A 23,028-nucleotide genomic window follows, 5' to 3' on the forward strand; every position below is an offset into this window, starting at 1 on the left:
GCTGACTAGGTGAAAAATCTGTCGATGTGCCCATAAGGCACTTAACCCTAATTGCTCCTGTAAGTCGCTCTGGATAAGAGTAGTGTCTCACAATGAAACATTTCACACACATACATAAATGCACATAGTGAAACACACACACCCCATAGCACCATCAGGACAAATTGGACACGTCACTCTAAGATAAGCTCCTTACCAAACTCTGCAAATATCACAACTTCTTTGGATGCATTTGGCTATTTTCTTATGTTGACTACTTTAAAAACGTATTTTCCAGAACCGCTAGACTGATCGGTACCAAATTTGGTATATAGCGTCTATGGATGCACATCTTCAAAACACACATTTTACAAGAGCTTAGCTCAAACAATATGGCCACAATAAGCCAATGAGCTTGCATGAGTGTTTTTTCCTGTTCAACAGCGCCCCCATGCGGCCAAACTGAACAATACTTTAGATTAGCTAGGCTAATATCCCTTAGCATGTGTGGCAAATTTCATCACTGAGTCAAACAAATCAAGATATATAGCGCCACTGTGTTTGGAAACGATACGAATATCCGTGTCTGATTTATTAGCGTTAATGTGCCAGACCACACCCACATGAATGTTTATTGGTAAGTAGTGGCCATGTTGTTTGACATATTAGTCTGCAAAATATTGCTTTGAGACCTTGGTCCATAGATGCCATATATCAAGGTTCATCCAGATCGGCCCAGTGGTTCCGGAGGAGATGTCATTTAAGTGTTTTTACAAAATTCAAAATGGCGGAAAATCCATCATGGCGGACTTTATGGGTCCTTGGGGCAATTTTGTTCCTTGTGAGAAGAGGGACCTATGCACTGAATTTCAGGACTCTAGGTCATATGGGGTGAGGGGCGTGACCTTTAAAAGTTTGCCACTTCAATCGCCTGTTACAGCGCAACCTTGTGGCCAATTGGCATGGCATCGCATGAGAGGGTGTGGACTATAGGCCTTTACCATCATGTCAAGTTGCACCCTCTTCGGCCTTAACATGCAAATTCCCGTGAGATGATAACTTTCCTCGCAAGAAGAAGTGGTATAATAATAATAATGAACGCCAACAAATACAATAGGGTTTGAACCCTTAATAAAAGATAAGAATAGGAACATAAAGTAAATGGCTCAGTAGAATAGAATAAACATCTCTCCAAGATCAGATGTTTAACCACATGCTGAGGCTTGGAACGCTCTGCTGTTTCATCTTTAATATGTGATAAGATTGGAGGATAGAGGGAGGATTGGTTGGAGACAGAGAGCTGCTGAAGTGCAGAGATTAAATTAAGTATTTTTATCATCTCACTCCAGCTGAGATTATAAAGACAGTGCAATTGACAGTCTTCCTTATGGTGTGTGATGCTGACTGAAAGAGAGATGGGAGGCGAAGAGAGAGAGACTTGGTTGTAACTACCACTTATTTCCTGTATGTATAAATATGTGAATTTAACTAGACCGTATCTTCTAGTGTTATAATGCCATCATCATGATCTGGTTGATAGGGAAAATCACTCTTTCTAGAATGACCCTGTCATACTTGTTCCTTTCTCTATCATTGGGCTAGTGTTAGAATGTCTTCAACACAGTTCTAGAAGACGACTGTCTAAATGGGGAAAGTGACTCTTTCTGACCAAAGTCACTCTTTCTAGTGAGACCAGTTCCTTTTATTATGACTGGTCTTGGAGTCGCCAACTTATAACCCTAGAGACAATTGAGACATGGATTGTGTATGTGTGCCATTCAGAGGGTGAATGGGCAAGACACAAGATTTAAAGTGCCCTTGAACGGGGTATGGTAATTGGTGCCAGGCGCATTGGTTTGAGTGTGTCAAGAACTGCAACACTGCTGGGTTTTCGCACGCTCAACAGTTTCCCATGTGTATTAAGAATAGTCCACCACCCAAAGTACATCCAGCCAACTTGACAACTGTGGGAAGTATTGGAGTCAACATGGGCCAGCATTCCTGTGGAACACTTTCGACACCTTGTACAGTCTATGCCCAACGAGTTAAGGGTGGGGGGGGGGGACGACTCAATATTAGGAAGGTGTTCCTAATGTTTTGTACACTCAGTGTAGAGTGACACCTGGCAACGATGCACATAGCCATACAATCATCCACATACAGTGGCTTGCGAAAGTATTCACCCCCCTTGGCATTTTTCCTATTTTGATTTTTTTGGATGTTTGTATCATTTGATTTACACAACATGCCTACCACTTTGAAGATGCAAAATATTTTTATTGTGAAACAACAAATAAGACAAAAAAACAGAAAACTTGAGAGTGCATAACTATTCACCCCCCCCGTACTTCTCCACAACTTTGTCCCTGACCTGTTTGGAGAGCTCCTTGGTCTTCATGGTGCCGCTTGCTTGGTGGTGCCCCTTGCTTAGTGGTGTTGGAGACTCTGGGGCCTTTCAGAACAGGAATGTATATGTATATGTGTATGTATATATATATATATATATATATATATATATATATATATATATATATATATATATATATATATATATATATATATATATATATATATACACACACACACTGGGATCATGTGACACTTAGATTGCACACAGGTGGACTTTATTTAACTAATTATGTGACTTCTGAAGGTAATTGGTTGCACCAGATCTTATTTAGGGGCTTCATATTTTTTAGAATTTCTTGAAACAAGTTATTTTTTTCATTTCACTTCACCAATTTGGACTATTTTGTGTATGTCCATTACATGAAATCCAAATAAAAATCCATTTAAATTACAGGTTGTAATGCAAGAAAATAGGAAAAACGCCAAGGGGGATGAATACAACCATCCACACAACAACCTAACAAGAGAAGTTAAGAACCTTGATACTGTTCACTAAGGAACTACAGAAAATAGAATGCTGAGAATGTCAAGAATGTTCTGAGAATGTGACCACTTCTCAATTAAAAGAAGATCTTGTTAATTCACGTGACACTTGGAATTAACCTTTTACCCAGCCAGCCTGACAGACTTCAGACCAATGACCCTTGACACACATTATGGTGTCTGACTGTTGCTACATAGAACGCCACCTTTAAACTGGGTTGGCTGCAAAGTCAATATGTTGACTTTGAAAAATATGTAGACGTGGGACGTGACGATGGCCTGTAGTCCTTATCTTAGATAAACTAATAGGCCATACTCTACCTGTAGGCTACTTGACAAAAACACGTTGGGCCTACTGTTGGCACGAGGGACCTAGTTTCCAGGTATGGTGACACCACTGCTACAGTAGCTCTGATCTGTGACCTGTTAAGGAGGCAGTGGGGTCTCATTGCCACTGTGATGACAGAGGCCCCTCACTCTAGCTCTAGTCACAACACAAGTTACACAACACAAAACAACAATGTGCTCAGTCAGGTCAAACAACCCTCTGTTCTCCATGCCAAATGACAAAGCATCAGCCCTACACCCCAGCCCTATACCCCAGTCCTATACCCCAGTCCTATACCCCAGTCCTATACCCCTACACCCCAGCCCTACACCCCAGCCCCACACCCGAGCCCCACACCCCAGCCCTACACCCCAGCCCTACACCCCAGCCCCACACCCCAGCCCTACACCCCCAGCCCCAGCCCTACACCCCAGCCCTAGCCCTACACCCCAGCCCTACACCCCAGCCCTACACCCCAGCCCTAGCCCTACACCCCAGCCCTACACCCCAGCCCTAGCCCTACACCCCAGCCCTACACCCCAGCCCTACACCCCAGCCCCAGCCCTACACCCCAGCCCTACACCCCAGCCCTATAACCCAGACCCAGCCCTATAACCCAGACCCAGCCCTATAACCCAGACCCAGCCCCATACCCCAGACTGTTTAAATCATCCAAAGCAAAACCATATTGTTGATAATAGGCCTTACACATATCAGCCCAGACCACACAGCAGTGTCCAGGACCAACCGGAGAGAGCAACATGGGGCTGGCCTCTCTCCTCTCCTGCACTTAGGGGTACGTGACTGAAGAGCTTGTGTTACGACTGGATGGGACAGCACTGCTGGGGCCACGACCACATTCCTGTTAGGTCTACGTAGCAGAGGGTTTCTCAAATTCAACTGTGTTCCTTGGAAACATCCTGCCATTCCCACGTTTTTTACCTAGCTAGCTCACTTCACCCAACTAGTCAAGGGCTTGAGCATTAGTGGTGGAACAACTGGGGATCTCCCACTCCCAGTGGAACGGCCTGAGAAACACTGACTTCCAGTATATTTCTCCTGGCCAGGCCAGAGAATCTGCTGCCTGCTTGACTGACTGTATTCAGCTCCCCTGTACTGCTGCAGTCCCAAACTAGTGGCAGCAGAACAGACACAGATCATTAAACCATCGTGCTTTCATATCCCTCAGGGGGCAGGCAAGCTTCTCTCTCCCAGGCCTAAATGAAAGCCATTGTACACCAAACACACAGGCTGCCTGCTCGGCTCTTTGAATCTCACACACACAGTTACACACACACACACACACACTTGGAAATATCTGTTTATCTGTGCTTTGATATGAAACCCCCTAGAGCAGGAATACGCCTGTTGTGAGAATGGTCTAGTATAGATCTTTACTGAAGTCCTCTTCATTAGTGAAGTACAACACTGACGGCACAGAAGCACAGAGAGAGAGGCAGGAGATGAGATGGACATGAGGAGTACTGAGCTCTTATGGTGATTGTGTCATCTCTGCCAGCTGAGCCCAGTACTCTCATCTCTGATGAGTCTGACAACTTATCACTCACATGGAGTGCTGTGGTGTTTTTAATGGGATACGGTTATTGTGATGAGTGTCTGTGGGATAGGAGGTAGCTTTAATGGTGTGTGTGTGTGTGTGTGTGTGTGCGCGCAACAGTGCATTCACTCAGTCGTACCAGTGTGTATCATCAAGCCAGATGCTCTAAAAGCCGCACTCACCCTCAGAGTCACCCCGTTGTGTGTGTGGCCGTCTGAGATCACATCCTCCTCCTGCTCTCTAGGAGCCATCTGCTCCGTAGTGGTGCCATCAGCATCTGTAGCAGTAGCAGAGGTACCACAGCCTCTGTACCTCAACATGAAGCCCGGGCCCTCGGCCCCTGAGGGCCCCTGCTGCAGATCCAGCTCCCCTCCTCCTCCTTCTCCCTCCAGCTTGGCTGCTGGCCTGATGCTCCCCGCTGACCGCTGTGGACTGACCGGCCTGGCTGGACTGGTAGAGGTGGTGGAGGGTCCTCCTCCCGCTGGACAGGGGTTACTGGGTCCTGGTGGGGGGGGGGGGTCGTTGGCCAGAAAGGGTGGGGGTCGGTAAGGAGCCTAAAAGGGGAGAGGGAGAAGAGGGGGGGGGGGAGGAAGGGAGGGAGGGAGGGAGGGAGGAGGAAAGAGACAGAGAGGAAATTACATCTTATTTTGAATTGTTTGTATTTGTCAGTATTAGGGTTGGGCGGTAACCAGATTTTCATTCCGTCATATTTGGCAAATCTTAGATAGTTAACTTATAGTTATAAGGTAGTGGTGTAGCACACAGTGGGGGGCCAAAACCCAAATATTACATTTACATTTTAGTCATTTAGCAGACGCTCTTATCCAGAGCGACTTACAGTTAGTGAGTGCATACATTTTCATACTGGCCCCCCGTGGGAAACGAACCCACAACCCTGGCATTACAAGCGCCATGCCCTACCAACTGAGCTACAGGGGACTAAAATATATATTTTCTTTTACGGTATTAAAATGATTCCGTTGGTATGTCCAAATACCCCGGTATACGGTATACAGGATATATTGCCCGAGCATAGCCAGTATGTCTCCATCCAAACACAGAGTTGAAATTCATTGATATACTAATATCAAGATTTAGACCCGGACAGAGAATTTCAAGTCAACTTTACACACCGTGAAATGTCAGTCTAGTCTGTAGTCTACAGTGACAGTCTGCAGTGCAGTCAAATGGTCACAATTAAAATGGTCAATGACCGCTCATCACTACACAGTCTGCTTGGGTGTCATGCTGGGTAGCTTTGCAACACACCGTGCAAAGGACATGGAGAGTAACCCAAGAGTCTACAGAAAGAGACTCAACTCTGGCTGTAAGCACTTCAAATCTCTCCTCTCACTCATTCTCTCTCTTCACACCTCTGCCTCTCCTGGCTAATAGTCTGACACTCATCTAATCTTCCTTTCATCCTTCTCTTTCACTCCCCCCTACTCTTGTCATTTCCAGGACAGTAAGGTGCTCCTGTCATTTCCAGGACAGTAAGGTGCTCCTGTCATTTCCAGGACAGTAAGGTGCTCCTGTCATTTCCAGGACAGTAAGGTGCTCCTGTCATTTCCAGGACAGTAAGGTGCTCCTGTTATTTCCAGGACAGTAAGGTGTTGCTGTATTGAAGACTCTAGAAACATACCACCTCACAAACCCTGCTGCTGGAGTCTGGACAAAGAAGACCTTGTTCAATACTTTATAGCTCCATGATCTATAGAGCTAGGGGAGCTAAAACATAATGCTCAATATTACTCCCTTTACAGACTAGAAGCCTAGGCTATACACACTCATGCCAAGTCAAGGTGAACATGCCTGAAGCACTGGACCACATGCTGACTCCCCCTTTCTTCTGTTTGGCAGCACACCATGACATGGTCCACGGAGTTCTATGGTGGATGGGGACAGGGGAGGAGAGGAGGGAGAGGACTGCAGTGCAGAACCACTGTATGGAACGCCCGCTGTGAGTACGACCTGCATACCCTCTGAACGGCTATATACCATTATGGGAGGCCCCTCTGTGCTTACACGCGATCAGTTGCAGGACACGTGCAAGCGCACTCAATGCGCACACACACACACACACACACACACACACACACACACACACACACACACACACACACACACACACACACACGGTGCAGCTTGGCCCGTTCACCAATCCCTGAAAAGACCTTGTAGTCAATCACTCAGCAGTTGCAACCTGGCCCTAAAGTACCCCGGGGCTAGCATGGGGGCGGTCCGTCCTGTACTCATACTAAAAACACACCACAAACGCTCTGCTCTCACATCAGATGAGGGCCAATCGTAGCGTGCAGGGGAATGCATCTACATAAATGACAGTCAACTATTAGAAGATAGTGTAAAGAAAATAAGAAAGAGCGATGTACAGAGAGAAGGGGGCGGGGATAAAAACACTGGTTGGTATGACTTCTGGAAGATAGAGGACAGTGGGAAGTACATAGCCTGGTCCCAGATCTGACGGTATGACTTCTGGAAGATAGAGGACAGTGGGAAGTACATAGCCTGGTCCCAGATCTGACGGTATAGAAATTGGCAAGACAGCACAAACAGACCAGGCTAGTCAGTACACAAAGTCAGACCTGGAGACCAGGCTAGTCAGTACACAGTCAGACCTGGAGACCAGGCTAGTCAGTACACACAGTCAGACCTGGAGACCAGGCTAGTCAGTACACACAGTCAGACCTGGAGACCAGGCTAGTCAGTACACACAGTCAGACCTGGAGACCAGGCTAGTCAGTACACAAAGTCAGACCTGGAGACCAGGCTAGTCAGTACACACAGTCAGACCTGGAGACCAGGCTAGTCAGTACACACAGTCAGACCTGGAGACCAGGCTAGTCAGTACACACAGTCAGACCTGGAGACCAGGCTAGTCAGTACACACAGTCAGACCTGGAGACCAGGCTAGTCAGTACACAAAGTCAGACCTGGAGACCAGGCTAGTCAGTACACACAGTCAGACCTGGAGACCAGGCTAGTCAGTACACACAGTCAGACCTGGAGACCAGGCTAGTCAGTACACAGTCAGAGCTGGAGACCAGGCTAGTCAGTACACAGTCAGACCTGGAGACCAGGCTAGTCAGTACACAGTCAGACCTGGAGACCAGGCTAGTCAGTACACACAGTCAGACCTGGAGACCAGGCTAGTCAGTACACAAAGTCAGACCTGGAGACCAGGCTAGTCAGTACACAAAGTCAGACCTGGAGACCAGGCTAGTCAGTACACACAGTCAGACCTGGAGACCAGGCTAGTCAGTCCACAGTCAGACCTGGAGACCAGGCTAGTCAGTACACACAGTCAGACCTGGAGACCAGGCTAGTCAGTACACAGTCAGACCTGGAGACCAGGCTAGTCAGTACACACAGTCAGACCTGGAGACCAGGCTAGTCAGTACACACAGTCAGACCTGGAGACCAGGCTAGTCAGTACACACAGTCAGACCTGGAGACCAGGCTAGTCAGTACACACAGTCAGACCTGGAGACCAGGCTAGTCAGTACACACAGTCAGACCTGGAGACCAGGCTAGTCAGTACACACAGTCAGACCTGGAGACCAGGCTAGTCAGTACACACAGTCAGACCTGGAGACCAGGCTAGTCAGTACACACAGTCAGACCTGGAGACCAGGCTAGTCAGTACACAGTCAGACCTGGAGACCAGGCTAGTCAGTACACAGTCAGACCTGGAGACCAGGCTAGTCAGTACACACAGTCAGACCTGGAGACCAGGCTAGTCAGTACACACAGTCAGACCTGGAGACCAGGCTAGTCAGTACACACAGTCAGACCTGGAGACCAGGCTAGTCAGTACACACAGTCAGACCTGGAGACCAGGCTAGTCAGTACACACAGTCAGACCTGGAGACCAGGCTAGTCAGTACACACAGTCAGACCTGGAGACCAGGCTAGTCAGTACACACAGTCAGACCTGGAGACCAGGCTAGTCAGTACACACAGTCAGACCTGGAGACCAGGCTAGTCAGTACACAAAGTCAGACCTGGAGACCAGGCTAGTCAGTACACACAGTCAGACCTGGAGACCAGGCTAGTCAGTACACACAGTCAGACCTGGAGACCAGGCTAGTCAGTACACACAGTCAGACCTGGAGACCAGGCTAGTCAGTACACACAGTCAGACCTGGAGACCAGGCTAGTCAGTACACAAAGTCAGACCTGGAGACCAGGCTAGTCAGTACACACAGTCAGACCTGGAGACCAGGCTAGTCAGTACACACAGTCAGACCTGGAGACCAGGCTAGTCAGTACACACTGTCAGAGCTGGAGACCAGGCTAGTCAGTACACACTGTCAGAAAAACAACATCCTGTGATTGAGTCCACTTCCCATCATGCATTTCCTTCACATTATACAGCAGAGCTTCGACAACATCCGAGCCCTCCGCTAGGGAACAACACGTTTCAGAGGAAATTGAAACATACAATCTAAAAGACAGACAATGCCTTGCTAGCAGATGGTGTTGCTGATGACAAATCCATATGTGTGTCCCAGATGGCACCCCTAGTCCCTATACAGCAGGATTGGGCGATTTTACGATTCTATCGACGATGTTTGACAGCCATCGTCAATGGTGATGACATATTTGAACGTGACTACACCGCCGGAGTCTGGCAGCGGACAACAGCGCAGTGAGCACTCAACGCAGCAGGGTGACATGCCAAATGGCCTATTCCCTATTTGTCATATGCAGTGTACGTATTTAACATTTAGCCTTCGGAAAGTATTCAGACCCCTTGACTTTTTCCACATTTTGTTACATTACAGCCTTATTCTAAAATTGATTAAATTATTTCCCCCCCCTCATCAATCTACACACGATACCCCATAATGACAAAGCAAAAACAGGTTTTCAAAAAAAATTGCACGTTTACTGAAATATCACATTTACAGAAGTATTCAGACCCTTTACTCAGTACTTTGTTGAAGCACCTTTGGCAGCGATTAAAGCCTCGAGTCTTGGGTATAACACTAGAAGCTTGGCACACCTGTATTTGGGGAGTTTCTCCCATTCTTCTCCGCAGATCCTCTCAAGCTCTGTCAGGTTGGATGGGGAGCGTTGTTGCACAGCTATGTTCAGGTCTCTCCAGAGATGTTCGACCGGGTACTAGTCCAGGCTCTGGCTGGGCCACTCAAGGACATTCAGAGACTTGTCCCGAAGCCACTCCTGTGTTGTCTTGGCTGTGTGCTTAGGGTCGTTGTCCTGTTGGAAGGTGAACCGTCGCCCCAGTCTGAGGTCCCGAGCGCTCTGGAGCAGGTTTTTAACAAGGAGCTCTCTGTACTTTGCTCCATTGATCTTTCCCTCGATCCTGACTAGTCTCCCAGTCCCTGCTGCTGAAAAACATCCTCCAAGCATGATGCTGCCACCACCATGCTTCACCGTAGGGATGGTGCCAGGTTTCCTCCAGACGTGACGCTTGGCATTCAGGCCAAAGAGTTCAATCTTGGTTTCATCAGAACAGAGAATCTTGTTTCTCATGGTCTGAGAGTCCTTTAGGTGCCTCTTGGCAAACTCCAAGCGGGCTGTCATGTGCCTTTTACTGAGGAGTGGCTTCAGTCTGGCCACTCTACCATAAAGGCCTGATTGCTGGAGTGCTGCAGATGATTGTCCTTCTGGAAGGTTCTCCCATCTCCACAGAGGAACTCTGGAGCTCTGTCAGAGTGACCATCGGGTTCTTGGTCACCTCCCTGACAAAGGCCCTTCTCCCCCGATTGCTCAGTTTGGCCGGGCGGCCAGCTCTAGGAAGAGTCTTGGTGGTTCCAAACGTCTTGCATTTAAGAATGATGGAGGCCACTGTGTTCTTTGGGACCTTCAATGCTGCAGAAATGTTTTGGTACCCTTCCCCAGATCCGTGCCTAGACACAATCCTGTCTCGGAGCTCTACGGACAATTCCGTCGACCTCATGGCTTGGTTAAACCATAGATGAACAGGACTGAAGACAATTTAGGCTAGATTAGAGAGTATGATGAGACGGAGGCCAAAGCTTCATTTAGGCGTATTGAACAGAAGACAGAGACTGGTGCCTGAAGCTTTTCCCACCAGTGGGATGTTTCCACCAACTTTATTGCAGATAAAAATCAGTGTGTGGTGATGTAGCGCACACAAAATGTATGTTTTTGCTTAATTTTTCATGTACCGAATAAAAATCTAAAAGTTCAATGTGTTTCCATTGCATTTTCAACTCTACCCGTTGTCACAAAAACTGTTGCGTTAAACAGCAAAATGTGCCTACTCTGGTCTCGGCACGCGCGCTCTAGCCTTTAGTGCGGATAGGCTAGTCTACGTGATGAGATTATTATGGATAAGAATATTTTCATTTTTAGATTTGTGTGTAGTGGGTATATGTTGTGAAATTGTTAGATGATATTACTTGTTAGATATTACTGCACTGTCGGAGCTAGAAGTACAAGCATTTCACTACACCCGCAATAACATTTGCTAAACACGTGTATGTGACAAATAAAATTTGATTTACTCCAAGTTTACTTCAATATTTGCCCATAAAGGCGTTTCTACCGCATTCTCGCATAACACATTTTACCTACACAAAAAGATCACCAGTCGAACAAACCAATTATCTGTTGGCATTTATTATTTTTTTATACGGTATGACTTAACTCGCATAAAAACTGTGGATGGAAACGTGGTTAGTGAGAAAGATTTAAAATGTAGGATGGCTGAAAGCAGATTATTTTTTTATGCATGTGATCTATAAATGACCGTATGGTCCAGGCCATTTGGGACGCCCCCCAGAACAGATGGGAACTGGCAGGAAAACAGACCATCTAACAGGCACCGGGACAAGTCACTTTGTACTAGTGAAGCTTGATAAGAACAGATGATGTGTGTCTGTTCAAACGCTGTCTCCAGTCTGACGAAACGCATACAGCTGCATACAGAATGAACCGACCACTCGAGACCCTTTCACACCAATTCCCCAGAATGAGAAAAAACACACCATGAAATAGGCTACAGATCACATTTGTTGACTTCTAAAACTTCCAGCACAGCACACTGTGTCCAAAACTGATGCAATATTGGGTGAATATTTGTATTCGAAAGAACAGTGTTCTCAATACCAATATTTTGCAGACAGGGCATATAACTAATGTAGCAACACTGAGATACACAAGAGGAAAGGGGACAGAAATAAGCAGAGTGTGTAGAAAGTCCCTGGTGGAAAACACCACCGTTTATCACCTTTTCTCACAGACAGAGAAAAGAGAGGAATATGCTAATCTCTCAAGACTGAGTGGGTCTACCCAGTCTCTCGTTCCACACACACAGCTAAACAATGGGTTCAATTTCCTCTGCATCATCAGCTGTGGGACCCTGGAGTGCCTAACTAGCTAGCTAGCTGAGTTGTGCTGTGTCCTGAAACACATCAGGACAGTACAATCACAGCAGCTGTAGAGCAGGCTGGCTGGCTGGCTGGCTGGCTGTAGAGCAGGCTGGCTGGCTGTAGAGCAGGCTGGCTGGCTGTAGAGCAGGCTGGCTGGCTGTAGAGCAGGCTGGCTGGCTGTAGAGCTGGCTGGCTGGCTGTAGAGCAGGCTGGCTGGCTGGCTGGCTGTAGAGCAGGCTGGCTGGCTGTAGATCAGGCTGGCTGGCTGTAGAGCAGGCTGGCTACATCCCACTGTGCTGTACTCCAGCAGAGATGTGCTCATTTAGCACACACACACACACACACACACACTCAACTCTCAGTATACAGAGGGAGTTGGATCTGGAATCAATAAAGTAGAAATCTATCTAATGTATCACTGTCCCAGATGTCATCTCTAGGCTCCACCACAGGACCAGATTGAGTTTCATCATAGCCAAAGCTTTCCCAGTTTAAACCCGTGATAGAGAAACCCCAGGCATCATCTCTGTATTAGCTTGGCTGTTCTATCCAATAGCAGAATAGGCCTTTAATGTGTCTGCTGTTCCATCACCCCACTCTCTCGGGAGAGAGGGGGGTGAGGAGAGGAGAGGGGAGAGGAAATGGAAGAGGAGGACAGATCATAACTGGAGAGGAGAGGAGGACAGATCATAACTGGAGAGGAGAAGAGGACAGATCATAACTGGAGAGGAGAAGAGGACAGATCATAACTGGAGAGGATAGGAGGACAGATCATAACTGGAGAGGAGAGTGTGCCTCCTGTGAAAACCAATAGACACTCCATGATGGAGTTCCACAGATTAAAAATGTCCTTGAACAGGACACCATGCCAGCATCCCAAATGGCACCCTATTCCCTATACAGTGCACTACTTTAGACCAGAGCCATATGGGCTTGTAGTGCATTATAAATGGAATAGGGTGCTATTTGTTACACATACCACACTGACCGAAGGAACCCAGCTCCCCTGAACTAGATACCACTGACCCAGGAACCCAGTTCCCTGAACTAGATACCACTGACCCAGGAACCCAGCTCCCCTGAACTAGATACCACTGACCCAGGAACCCAGCTCCCCTGAACTAGATACCACTGACCCAGGAACCCAGTTCCCTGAACTAGATACCACTGACTCAGGGCCGAGGACTGATGAGGATTGAGGACAAGATGAACAGGGATTGACATTAATCTCTCAAAAGGCACTTGTCCATTGGGCAAGTCAGGAAAAGTCTTAGACTGTGGTCACTTGACCAAAGAAGACCTAAGTTCAAGCCAATGTCACTGGTGTCTTTGCCTGGCCCTTTGACGTCACCTAAGATCATTGACTTACCATAAGTACAGTACTGCCTGCCCTGCCAGTAATGTAGTGCTCTGCTAGTATGGGCTAAGCTGCTTTATAAGTTTCCATATTTTCTTCTCCACGTCTCTCAGGACCTCTCTCGCCCTCTGTCCTTTCTCAATGTCCCTGTCCCTCTGTCCCCCTATCCTTATTTCTCAATGTCTCTGTCCCTCCATATCTTTCTTTCTCCCCCTGACCCTTCCTCCTCCTCCATCTCTCTCTCTGGACACGTGGCTGGCACTGTTCACACCTCTGGGTCCTGGACTCTGCCCTGTGCTCTGCCCTGTGCTCTGCATGTCACAAACACCACAGCCTGGGTCAGAGTGGCCTAGCGTTCTGTTCGCCCCGTCACTTGTTCCTGTTTTCTAAACGTTATGTGCTACACACTAAATCTGTCACTGATATTCACACTTCTACTCAATACAACACATATTGAATTTAACTTCACACTGTTCACTATAATAGAATAAGCATAGAATGGCTAATGTTCTCATATTTGCAAAGGCCTCCCTGTGATTTAGGTGGAGGAATGGGAGGAAGGAATATACATGCATCATGATCTGTAGGTCATTGTGGCAGTAAGGGGACAGCACTGCATCATGATCTACAGGTCATTGTGGCAGTAAGGGGACAACACTGCATCATGATCTGCAGGTCATTGTGGCAGTAAGGGGACAACACTGCATCATGATCTGCAGGTCATTGTGGCAGTAAGGGGACAACACTGCATCATGATCTGCAGGTCATTGTGGCAGTAAGGGGACAACACTGCATCATGATCTGCAGGTCATTGTGGCAGTAAGGGGACAACACTGCATCATGATCTGCAGGTCATTGTGGCAGTAAGGGGACAACACTGCATCATGATCTGCAGGTCATTGTGGCAGTGGGGACAACACTGCATCATGATCTGCAGGTCATTGTGGCAGTAAGGGGACAACACTGCATCATGATCTGCAGGTCATTGTGGCAGTAAGGGGACAACACTGCATCATGATCTGCAGGTCATTGTGGCAGTAAGGGGACAACACTGCATCATGATCTGCAGGTCATTGTGGCAGTAAGGGGACAACACTGCATCATGATCTGCAGGTCATTGTGGCAGTAAGGGGACAACACTGCATCATGATCTGCAGGTCATTGTGGCAGTAAGGGGACAACACTGCATCATGATCTGCAGGTCATTGTGGCAGTAAGGGGACAACACTGCATCATGATCTGCAGGTCATTGTGGCAGTAAGGGGACAACACTGCATCATGATCTGCAGGTCATTGTGGCAGTAAGGGGACAACACTGCCTGAAACCTTCTTCACTCTTCAGTTAACAGAGACACACCCTCTTCCCCCCCTCAAACAGACACACCACTCTCTCACAGACACACCACTCTCTCACAGACACACCACTCTCTCACAGACACACCACTCTCTCACAGACACACCACTCTCTCACAGACACACCACTCTCTCACAGACACACCACTCTCTCACAGACACACCACTCTCTCACAGACACACCACTCTCTCACAGACACACCACTCTCTCACAGACACACCACTCTCTCACAGACACACCACTCTCTCACAGACACACTGCCCCCAACGTTTAAAATGTTAGGCACCAAAAAGAGAGTTTTATATATAGTTTAGTCATCCATTAGGCCTGTATGAATCCTACCTTTGAAACACATCTCATGATTAGTGAAGCAGAACCTTTACCTTTCTTCCTGAGCCAATCAAATGAGCCTAGACCTACTGTCCAGTTAGCAGGTTGTTAGCTAGCTAGGTAACATGACTGAACAATGTTGTTTGTTATCAAACCAATAATTAGTGACCTGGGTTTAGTTTCAAATGGCCCGTGACATGGTTTGTGAAATTATATAAAATGCGCGCGAAATCATGCATGCACACAAAAAAAAAAAAAAAATGTCGCTCTGGTAATATGAGTCAGATTATTTTAACCGTTTGAGCTAGAGTCTAGCAGTTTTCTTTGCTGTAAAGCTGCAAGCATGACTGTCGCAAAGCTGTTTTCCCCTCTGGCACTGCTGCGTGACAGCAAACTTGCAAAGCCTATCAGACTGGCCTGTGCTCTTGGTTATACCAGGGTTTAAATGATATACAATGTATGAACTTTGCTTGCTCTGCTCCAATGTATCAAATGTAACAACAGAAGGCTCATCAGGGACTGCACCGCTCCCTCTCCATCACGGCTAAATTATATTTTAAAAACTGATGGAGGAATAGATGCGTAGGAAGAGCTGATGGAGAGAAGCAGGTGAGTGATGGCTGGAAGGGGATGCGGCTGGCTGATTACAGCTCCCTAACGTGATATGTTCATGAACGTGAAGTGGACATTATTGGACCGGCGCATACAAGAGACCAGTTGCTGTTGCTTCAGAATGTTTACAGACTTTATAAACATTTTATAACAAGCGCCAGCGGGTTCTTTAGATCGGTAGGGACGACAAATGTGGTAGTATCATGACGTTTTGGTACCGTGATATTACCGTGGTACCGGTATACCGTGCAACACTACTATGGGGACTGGTCAAACGTGTGTATATATATATATATATATATATATATATATATATATATATATATATATATATATATATAGTTAATAAGGTGACATTTGGAACACAGAAATAGACTCCATAATAAGAAAACAAAGAGAAACTTCCCAAGGACTTGGTGGAGTCGATTCTCATTGTTCAGCTAGCGACCGGCTTCACTGTTCTTGTACCAGAGGAACAGACACATCCATTCTGTTGCCTGATGGACAGAGATATAGAGAGGGGCTGAAAGAGGGAAGGAGAAATGTCATTGAGAATTGATTTCTTTCTCTTTTGTGAGCGGCAAAGCGCAAGGAGCTTTTGAGAGGAAAATGTATGCTGAATGGTGGAGTTTTGAGGCTCAGGAGGGGGTCATTGTGTGTTGAAGAGGGGATGTGTGAGTGAACGATAGGTTGAGATCATCGAGTTTAGCCTAGCAGTTGGTTTGACGCTGTGACCATTCTGGCTCCATCAAAGCCTGGCTTATGACGGAGTGAAAGCACAGGCAGGACATTGCAGGACAGGACACACTGCAGGTAAACTAGAGCATCACATATCCACTACACATATACAACAGCTATCTAGCTAGTAGCTACCTCCCTCTAGCCTGGAACACAGCTATCTAGCTAGTAGCTACCTCCCTCTAGCCTGGAACACATCAGCTATCTAGCTAGTAGCTACCTTCCTCTAGCCTGGAACACATCAGCTATCTAGCTAGTAGCTACCTCCCTCTAGCCTGGAACACAACCGCTATCTAGCTAGTAGCTACCTCCCTCTAGCCTGGAACACATCAGCTATCTAGCTAGTAGCTACCTTCCTCTAGCCTGGAACACATCAGCTATCTAGCTAGTAGCTACCTCCCTCTAGCCTGGAACACATCAGCTATCTAGCTAGTAGCTACCTCCCTCTAGCCTGGAACACAACCGCTATCTAGCTAGTAGCTACCTTCCTCTAGCCTGGAACACAACCGCTATCTAGCTAGTAGCTACCTCCCTCTAGCCTGGAACACATCAGCTATCTAGCTAGTAGCTACCTCCCTCTAGCTTGGAACACATCAGCTATCTAGCTAGTAGCTACCTTCCTCTAGCCTGGAACACATCTAGCTAGTAGCTACCTCCCTCTAGCCTGGAACACATCAGCTATCTAGCTAGTAGCTACCTCCCTCTAGCCTGGAACACATCAGCTATCTAGCTAGTAGCTACCTTCCTCTAGCCTGGAACACATCAGCTATCTAGCTAGTAGCTACCTTCCTCTAGCCTGGAACACATCTAGCTAGTAGCTACCTTCCTCTAGCCTGGAACACATCAGCTATCTAGCTAGTAGCTACCTCCCTCTAGCCTGGAACACATCAGCTATCTAGCTAGTAGCTACCTTCCTCTAGCCTGGAACACATCAGCTATCTAGCTAGTAGCTACCTTCCTCTAGCCTGGAACACATCTAGCTAGTAGCTACCTCCCTCTAGCCTGGAACACATCAGCTATCTAGCTAGTAGCTACCTTCCTCTAGCCTGGAACACATCAGCTATCTAGCTAGTAGCTACCTCCCTCTAGCCTGGAACACATCAGCTATCTAGCTAGTAGCTACCTCCCTCTAGCCTGGAACACAACCGCTATCTAGCTAGTAGCTACCTTCCTCTAGCCTGGAACACAACCGCTATCTAGCTAGTAGCTACCTCCCTCTAGCTTGGAACACATCAGCTATCTAGCTAGTAGCTACCTCCCTCTAGCTTGGAACACATCAGCTATCTAGCTAGTAGCTACCTCCCTCTAGCCTGGAACACATCAGCTATCTAGCTAGTAGCTACCTCCCTCTAGCCTGGAACACATCAGCTATCTAGCTAGTAGCTACCTTCCTCTAGCCTGGAACACAACCGCTATCTAGCTAGTAGCTACCTTCCTCTAGCCTGGAACACATCAGCTATCTAGCTAGTAGCTACCTCCCTCTAGCTTGGAACACATCAGCTATCTAGCTAGTAGCTACCTTCCTCTAGCCTGGAACACAACCGCTATCTAGCTAGTAGCTACCTCCCTCTAGCTTGGAACACATCAGCTATCTAGCTAGTAGCTACCTCCCTCTAGCCTGGAACACATCAGCTATCTAGCTAGTAGCTACCTCCCTCTAGCCTGGAACACATCAGCTATCTAGCTAGTAGCTACCTCCCTCTAGCCTGGAACACATCAGCTATCTAGCTAGTAGCTACCTCCCTCTAGCCTGGAACACAACCGCTATCTAGCTAGTAGCTACCTTCCTCTAGCCTGGAACACAACCGCTATCTAGCTAGTAGCTACCTTCCTCTAGCCTGGAACACAACCGCTATCTAGCTAGTAGCTACCTCCCTCTAGCTTGGAACACATCAGCTATCTAGCTAGTAGCTACCTCCCTCTAGCCTGGAACACAACCGCTATCTAGCTAGTAGCTACCTTCCTCTAGCCTGGAACACATCTAGCTAGTAGCTACCTCCCTCTAGCCTGGAACACATCAGCTATCTAGCTAGTAGCTACCTCCCTCTAGCCTGGAACACATCAGCTATCTAGCTAGTAGCTACCTCCCTCTAGCCTGGAACACATCAGCTATTTGGTATTTGATTAGGATCCCCATTAGCTGTTGCAAAAGCAGCAGCTACTCTTCCTGGGGTCCACATACAACATTAAACATGACATAATACAGAACATTAATAGACAAGAACAGCTCAAGGACAGAACTACATAAAACATTTTTTTAAGTCACACGTAGCCTACAAATCCCCTGTAGCTCAGTTGGTAGAGCATGGCGCTTGCAACGCCAGGGTTGTGGGTTCGTTTCCCACGGGGGGCCAGTATGAAAACATGTATGCACTCACTAACTGTAAGTCGCTCTGGATAAGAGCGTCTGCTAAATGACTAAAATGTAATGTAAATGTATATCAATACATACACAAACTATCTAGGACAAATAGGGGAGAGGCGTTGTGCCATGAGGTGTTGCTTTATCTGGGTTTTTTTTATGAGATAGAATGGAGTTCCATGCAATAATAGCTCTATATAATACTGTACGCTTTCTTGAATTTGTTCTGGATTTGGGGACTGTGAAAAGACCCCTGGTGGCATGTCTGGTGGGGTAAGTGTATGTGTCAGAGCTGTGTGTAAGTTGACTATGCAAACAATTTGGGATTTTCAACACATTAATGTTTCTTATTTACATTTTAGTCATTTAGCAGACGCTCTTATCCAGAGCGACTTACAGTTATAGTGAGTGCATACATTTTCATTTTCTTATAAAAAGAAGAAGTGATGCAGTCAGTCTCTCCTCAACTCTTAGCCAAGAGAGACTGGCATGCATAGTATTTATATCAGCCCTCTGATTACAATGAAGAGCAAGACGTGCCGCTCTGTTCTGGGCCAGCTGCAGCTTAACTTGGTCTTTCCTTGCAGCACTGGACCACACGACTGGACAATAATCAAGATTAGACTAAACTAGAGCCTGCAGGACTTGCTTTGTGGAGTGTGGTGTCAAAATAGCAGAGCATCTCTTTATTACGGACAGACCTCTCCCCATCTTTACAACCACTGAATCTATATGTTTTGACCATGATAGATTGTAAACTAAGGTAACACCATGTAATCTAACAGTACAGCTCCCACAATCTTCTTATTATCAATTTCTATCAACCAATCATCAGTCATTTGTGTCAGTGCAGTACATGTTGAGTGCCCTTCCCTATAAGCATGTTGAAAGTCTGTTGTTAATTTGTTTACAGAGAATTAGTATTTTATTTGGTCAAACAATTTTTTCCAACAGTTTGCTAAGAGCTGGCAGCAAGCTTATAGGTCTACTGTTAGAACCAGTAAAGGCCATTCTTGGGTAGCAGAATTACTTTGGCTTCCCTCAAGGCCTGAGGACAAAGACTTTCCTCTAGGCTCAGATTAAAGATATGACAGATAGGAGTGGCCATAGAGCCAGCTACCATCCTCAGTAGCTTTCCATCTCAGTTGTCAATGCCAGGAGGTTTGTCATTTTACTCCCACACTAACTTTACAAAATTCAAACTTGCAATGCTTTTCTTTCATTATTTGTTTTTGAATACGATGGCTCACTGCTCATTTCCTGCCTAAGTTTGCCCACTTTGCCAATTAAGTAATCATTGAAATAATTGGCAACAAACGGTTTTGTGATGCATAAGCCATCTGATTCGATGAAAGATGGAGTTTAATTTGTCTTTCTACCCATAATTTCACTTAAAGTACTCCAGTTTCTTCTTCTTTTTGTTGAGTTTAGTCACATAATTTCTCAATTTGCAGTAAAATCGACCAGTAAGATGTGCAGCCAGACTTATTAGCCACTCCTTTTGCCCCATCTCTTTCAACCATACAGTTTTTCAATTCCTCATCAATCCATGGAGCCTTAACAGTTCTAACAGTCAGTTTCCTAACAGGTGCATGTTTATCAATAATTGGAAGAAGCAATTTCATAAAAGTGCAACATCTGGATGCTCCTTATTAATCACAAAAGACCTACAGTCCATTCGGAAAGTATTCAGACCCCTTCACTTATTCCACATTTTGTTACGTTACAGCCTTATTCTAAAATGGATTAAATTCTTTTTTTCCATCAATCTACACACAATACCCCATAATGACAAAGCAAAAACAGGTTTTTAGAACATTTAGCAAATTTATTAAAAATTAAAAACTGAAACATCAAACATCAGACCTTTTACTCAGTACTTTGTTGAAGCACCTTTGGCAGCGATAACAGCCTCAAGTCTTCTTGGGTATGACGCTACAAGCTTGGCACACCTGTATTTGAGGAGTTTCTCCCATTCTTCTCTGCAGATCCTCTCAAGCTCTGTCAGGTTGGATGGGGAGTGTTGCTGCACAGCTATTTTCAGGTCTCTCCAGAGATGTTCGACCGGGTTCAAGTCCGGGCTCTGGCTGGGCCACTCAAGGACATTCAGAGACTTGTCCCGAAGCCACTCCTTCATTGTCTTGGCTGTGTGCTTAGGGTCGTTGTCCTGTTGGAAGGTGAACCTTCGCCCCCAGTCTGAGGTCCTGAGCGTTCTGGAGCAGGTTTTCATCAAGGATCTCTCTGTACTTTGCTACCTTCATCATTCCCTCGATCCTAACTAGTTTCCCAGTCCATGCAGCTGAAAAACATCCCCACTGCATGATGCTGCCACCACCATGCTTCACTCTAGGGATGGTGCCAGGCTTCCTCCAGATGTGACGCTTTGCATTCAGGCCAAAGAGTTCAATCTTGGTTTCATCAGACCAGAGAATCTTGTTTCTCATTGTCTGAGAGTCCTTTAGGTGCCTCTTGGCAATCTCCAAGCGGGCTGTCATGTGCCTTTTCCTGACGAGTGGCTTCCATCTGGCCATTCTACCATAAAAGCCTTATTGGTGGAGTGCTGCAGAGATGGTTGTCCTTCTGGAAGGTTCTCCCATCTCCACAGAGGAACTCTGGAGCTCTGTCAGAGTGACCATCGGGTTCTTGGTCACCTCCCTGACCAAGGCCCTTCTCCCTCGATTGCTCAGTTTGGCCGGGCAGCCAGCTCTAGGAAGAGTCTTGGTGGTTCCAAACTTCTTCCATTTAAGAATGATTAAGGCCACTGTGTTCTTTGGGACCTTCAATGCTGCAGAAATGTTTTGGTACCCTTCCCCAGATCTGTGCCTAGACACAATCCTGTCTCGGAGCTCTACGGACAATTCCTTCGACCTCATGGCTTGGTTTTAGCACTGACATGCACTGTCAACTGTGGGACCTTATATACACAGGTGTGTGCCTTTCCAAATAATGTACAATCAATTGAATTTACCACAGGTGGACTCCAATCAAGTTGTAGAAACAGCTCACGGATGATCAATGGAAACAGGATGCACCTGAGCTCAATTTCGAGTCTCATAGCAAAGAGTCTGAACACCTACGTAAATAAGGTATGTTCTTTATGTTTAATACATTTGGAAACATTTCTAAAAACCAGTTTTCGCTTTGTCATTATGGGGTATTGTGTGTATTTAAAAAAAAAAAAGTAAATCTACATTTTTGAATAAGGCTGTAACGTACCAAAATGTGGAACAAGTCAAGGGGTCTGAATACTTTCTGAATGCACTGTATATGCTGAAGAGAGGAGTGATATTTGAAAGTGACAAAGCAGGTAGCACAGGCTGTACGAGTCACACACAGCAAATACATGAACACACCCTCCCACCCTCACAATTTACTGTGCCTGTCAATCACTGTAGGCTCCGTCCAACCAAAATGAGATTGAGCTACAGTAGTTTAGTTACAGAAGATTGACAGGTGAAAATCTATACTCTGGGTCCAACGTCACTTCTGTTTTCAGGGCTCACACACACAATGTCCTTGTCAGGACAGACAAGATTGGTTTTGAAAGTTGACAGTTTTGGCAATTGGCTTTGGAGAACAAGTAGAACCAGTTGGTCAAGCATGTAAAGACAAAGGACAGGTGTGTCTGGATGCTAGACTCATTTGCATTAGGCCCAGGATGATGTCGGAACTTGGCTTTCTAGAGGAAAGATGAAATCCCTGGTAGTGTCACAGCAGGTACACTGAACATGTTATCTGCCTTATGTGTTACACACTAGTGATACCATTTTGCTTAACGCTTAAACAGACTTTTTTCTTGGTTTTCCGTTAAACAATAAGAAAATAATCTTACAATTCCACGTCAATTTCCAATGCAGAATAACAGTCCTATTACGCATTTATGACTGCTAGGGTCGGGCAATTCATTTATCTCTACCGCAACCCTTTACAGACATAGAACGTAGCTACAGTAACATGTCGATAGCGACAATTGGTAACTTTACATACCATTAACAAAAGTGACACTAGAATTGCTCTCCAGCATAAAATGTTCGGTATCATTTCCCTGACAACAATAACAGTCTTTGATTGATGTGCTGCTGTGTTGTGTTTTATGGTAGGGTAGCTAGATGTGTTTTATTTTCGACTAAATATCT

General features: G+C 46.2%; 1 protein-coding gene across 1 annotated transcript in view; it reads right to left on the minus strand.

Annotated features, from left to right (window-relative positions):
* LOC121569975 (adiponectin receptor protein 2-like) overlaps window positions 1-23,028 on the minus strand; it is a 77,179-nt gene that overhangs the window by 47,827 nt on the left and 6,324 nt on the right. Inside the window, exon 2 of the mRNA XM_041881371.2 lies at window positions 4,940-5,311. Within this exon, the coding sequence (XP_041737305.2) occupies window positions 4,940-5,077 (138 nt within the window). The 5' untranslated portion in view covers window positions 5,078-5,311. The remainder of the gene's footprint in view (window positions 1-4,939; window positions 5,312-23,028) is intronic.

Source organism: Coregonus clupeaformis, unplaced genomic scaffold (assembly GCF_020615455.1).
Source record: "Coregonus clupeaformis isolate EN_2021a unplaced genomic scaffold, ASM2061545v1 scaf0602, whole genome shotgun sequence".
Taxonomy (NCBI): Eukaryota; Metazoa; Chordata; class Actinopteri; order Salmoniformes; family Salmonidae; genus Coregonus; species Coregonus clupeaformis.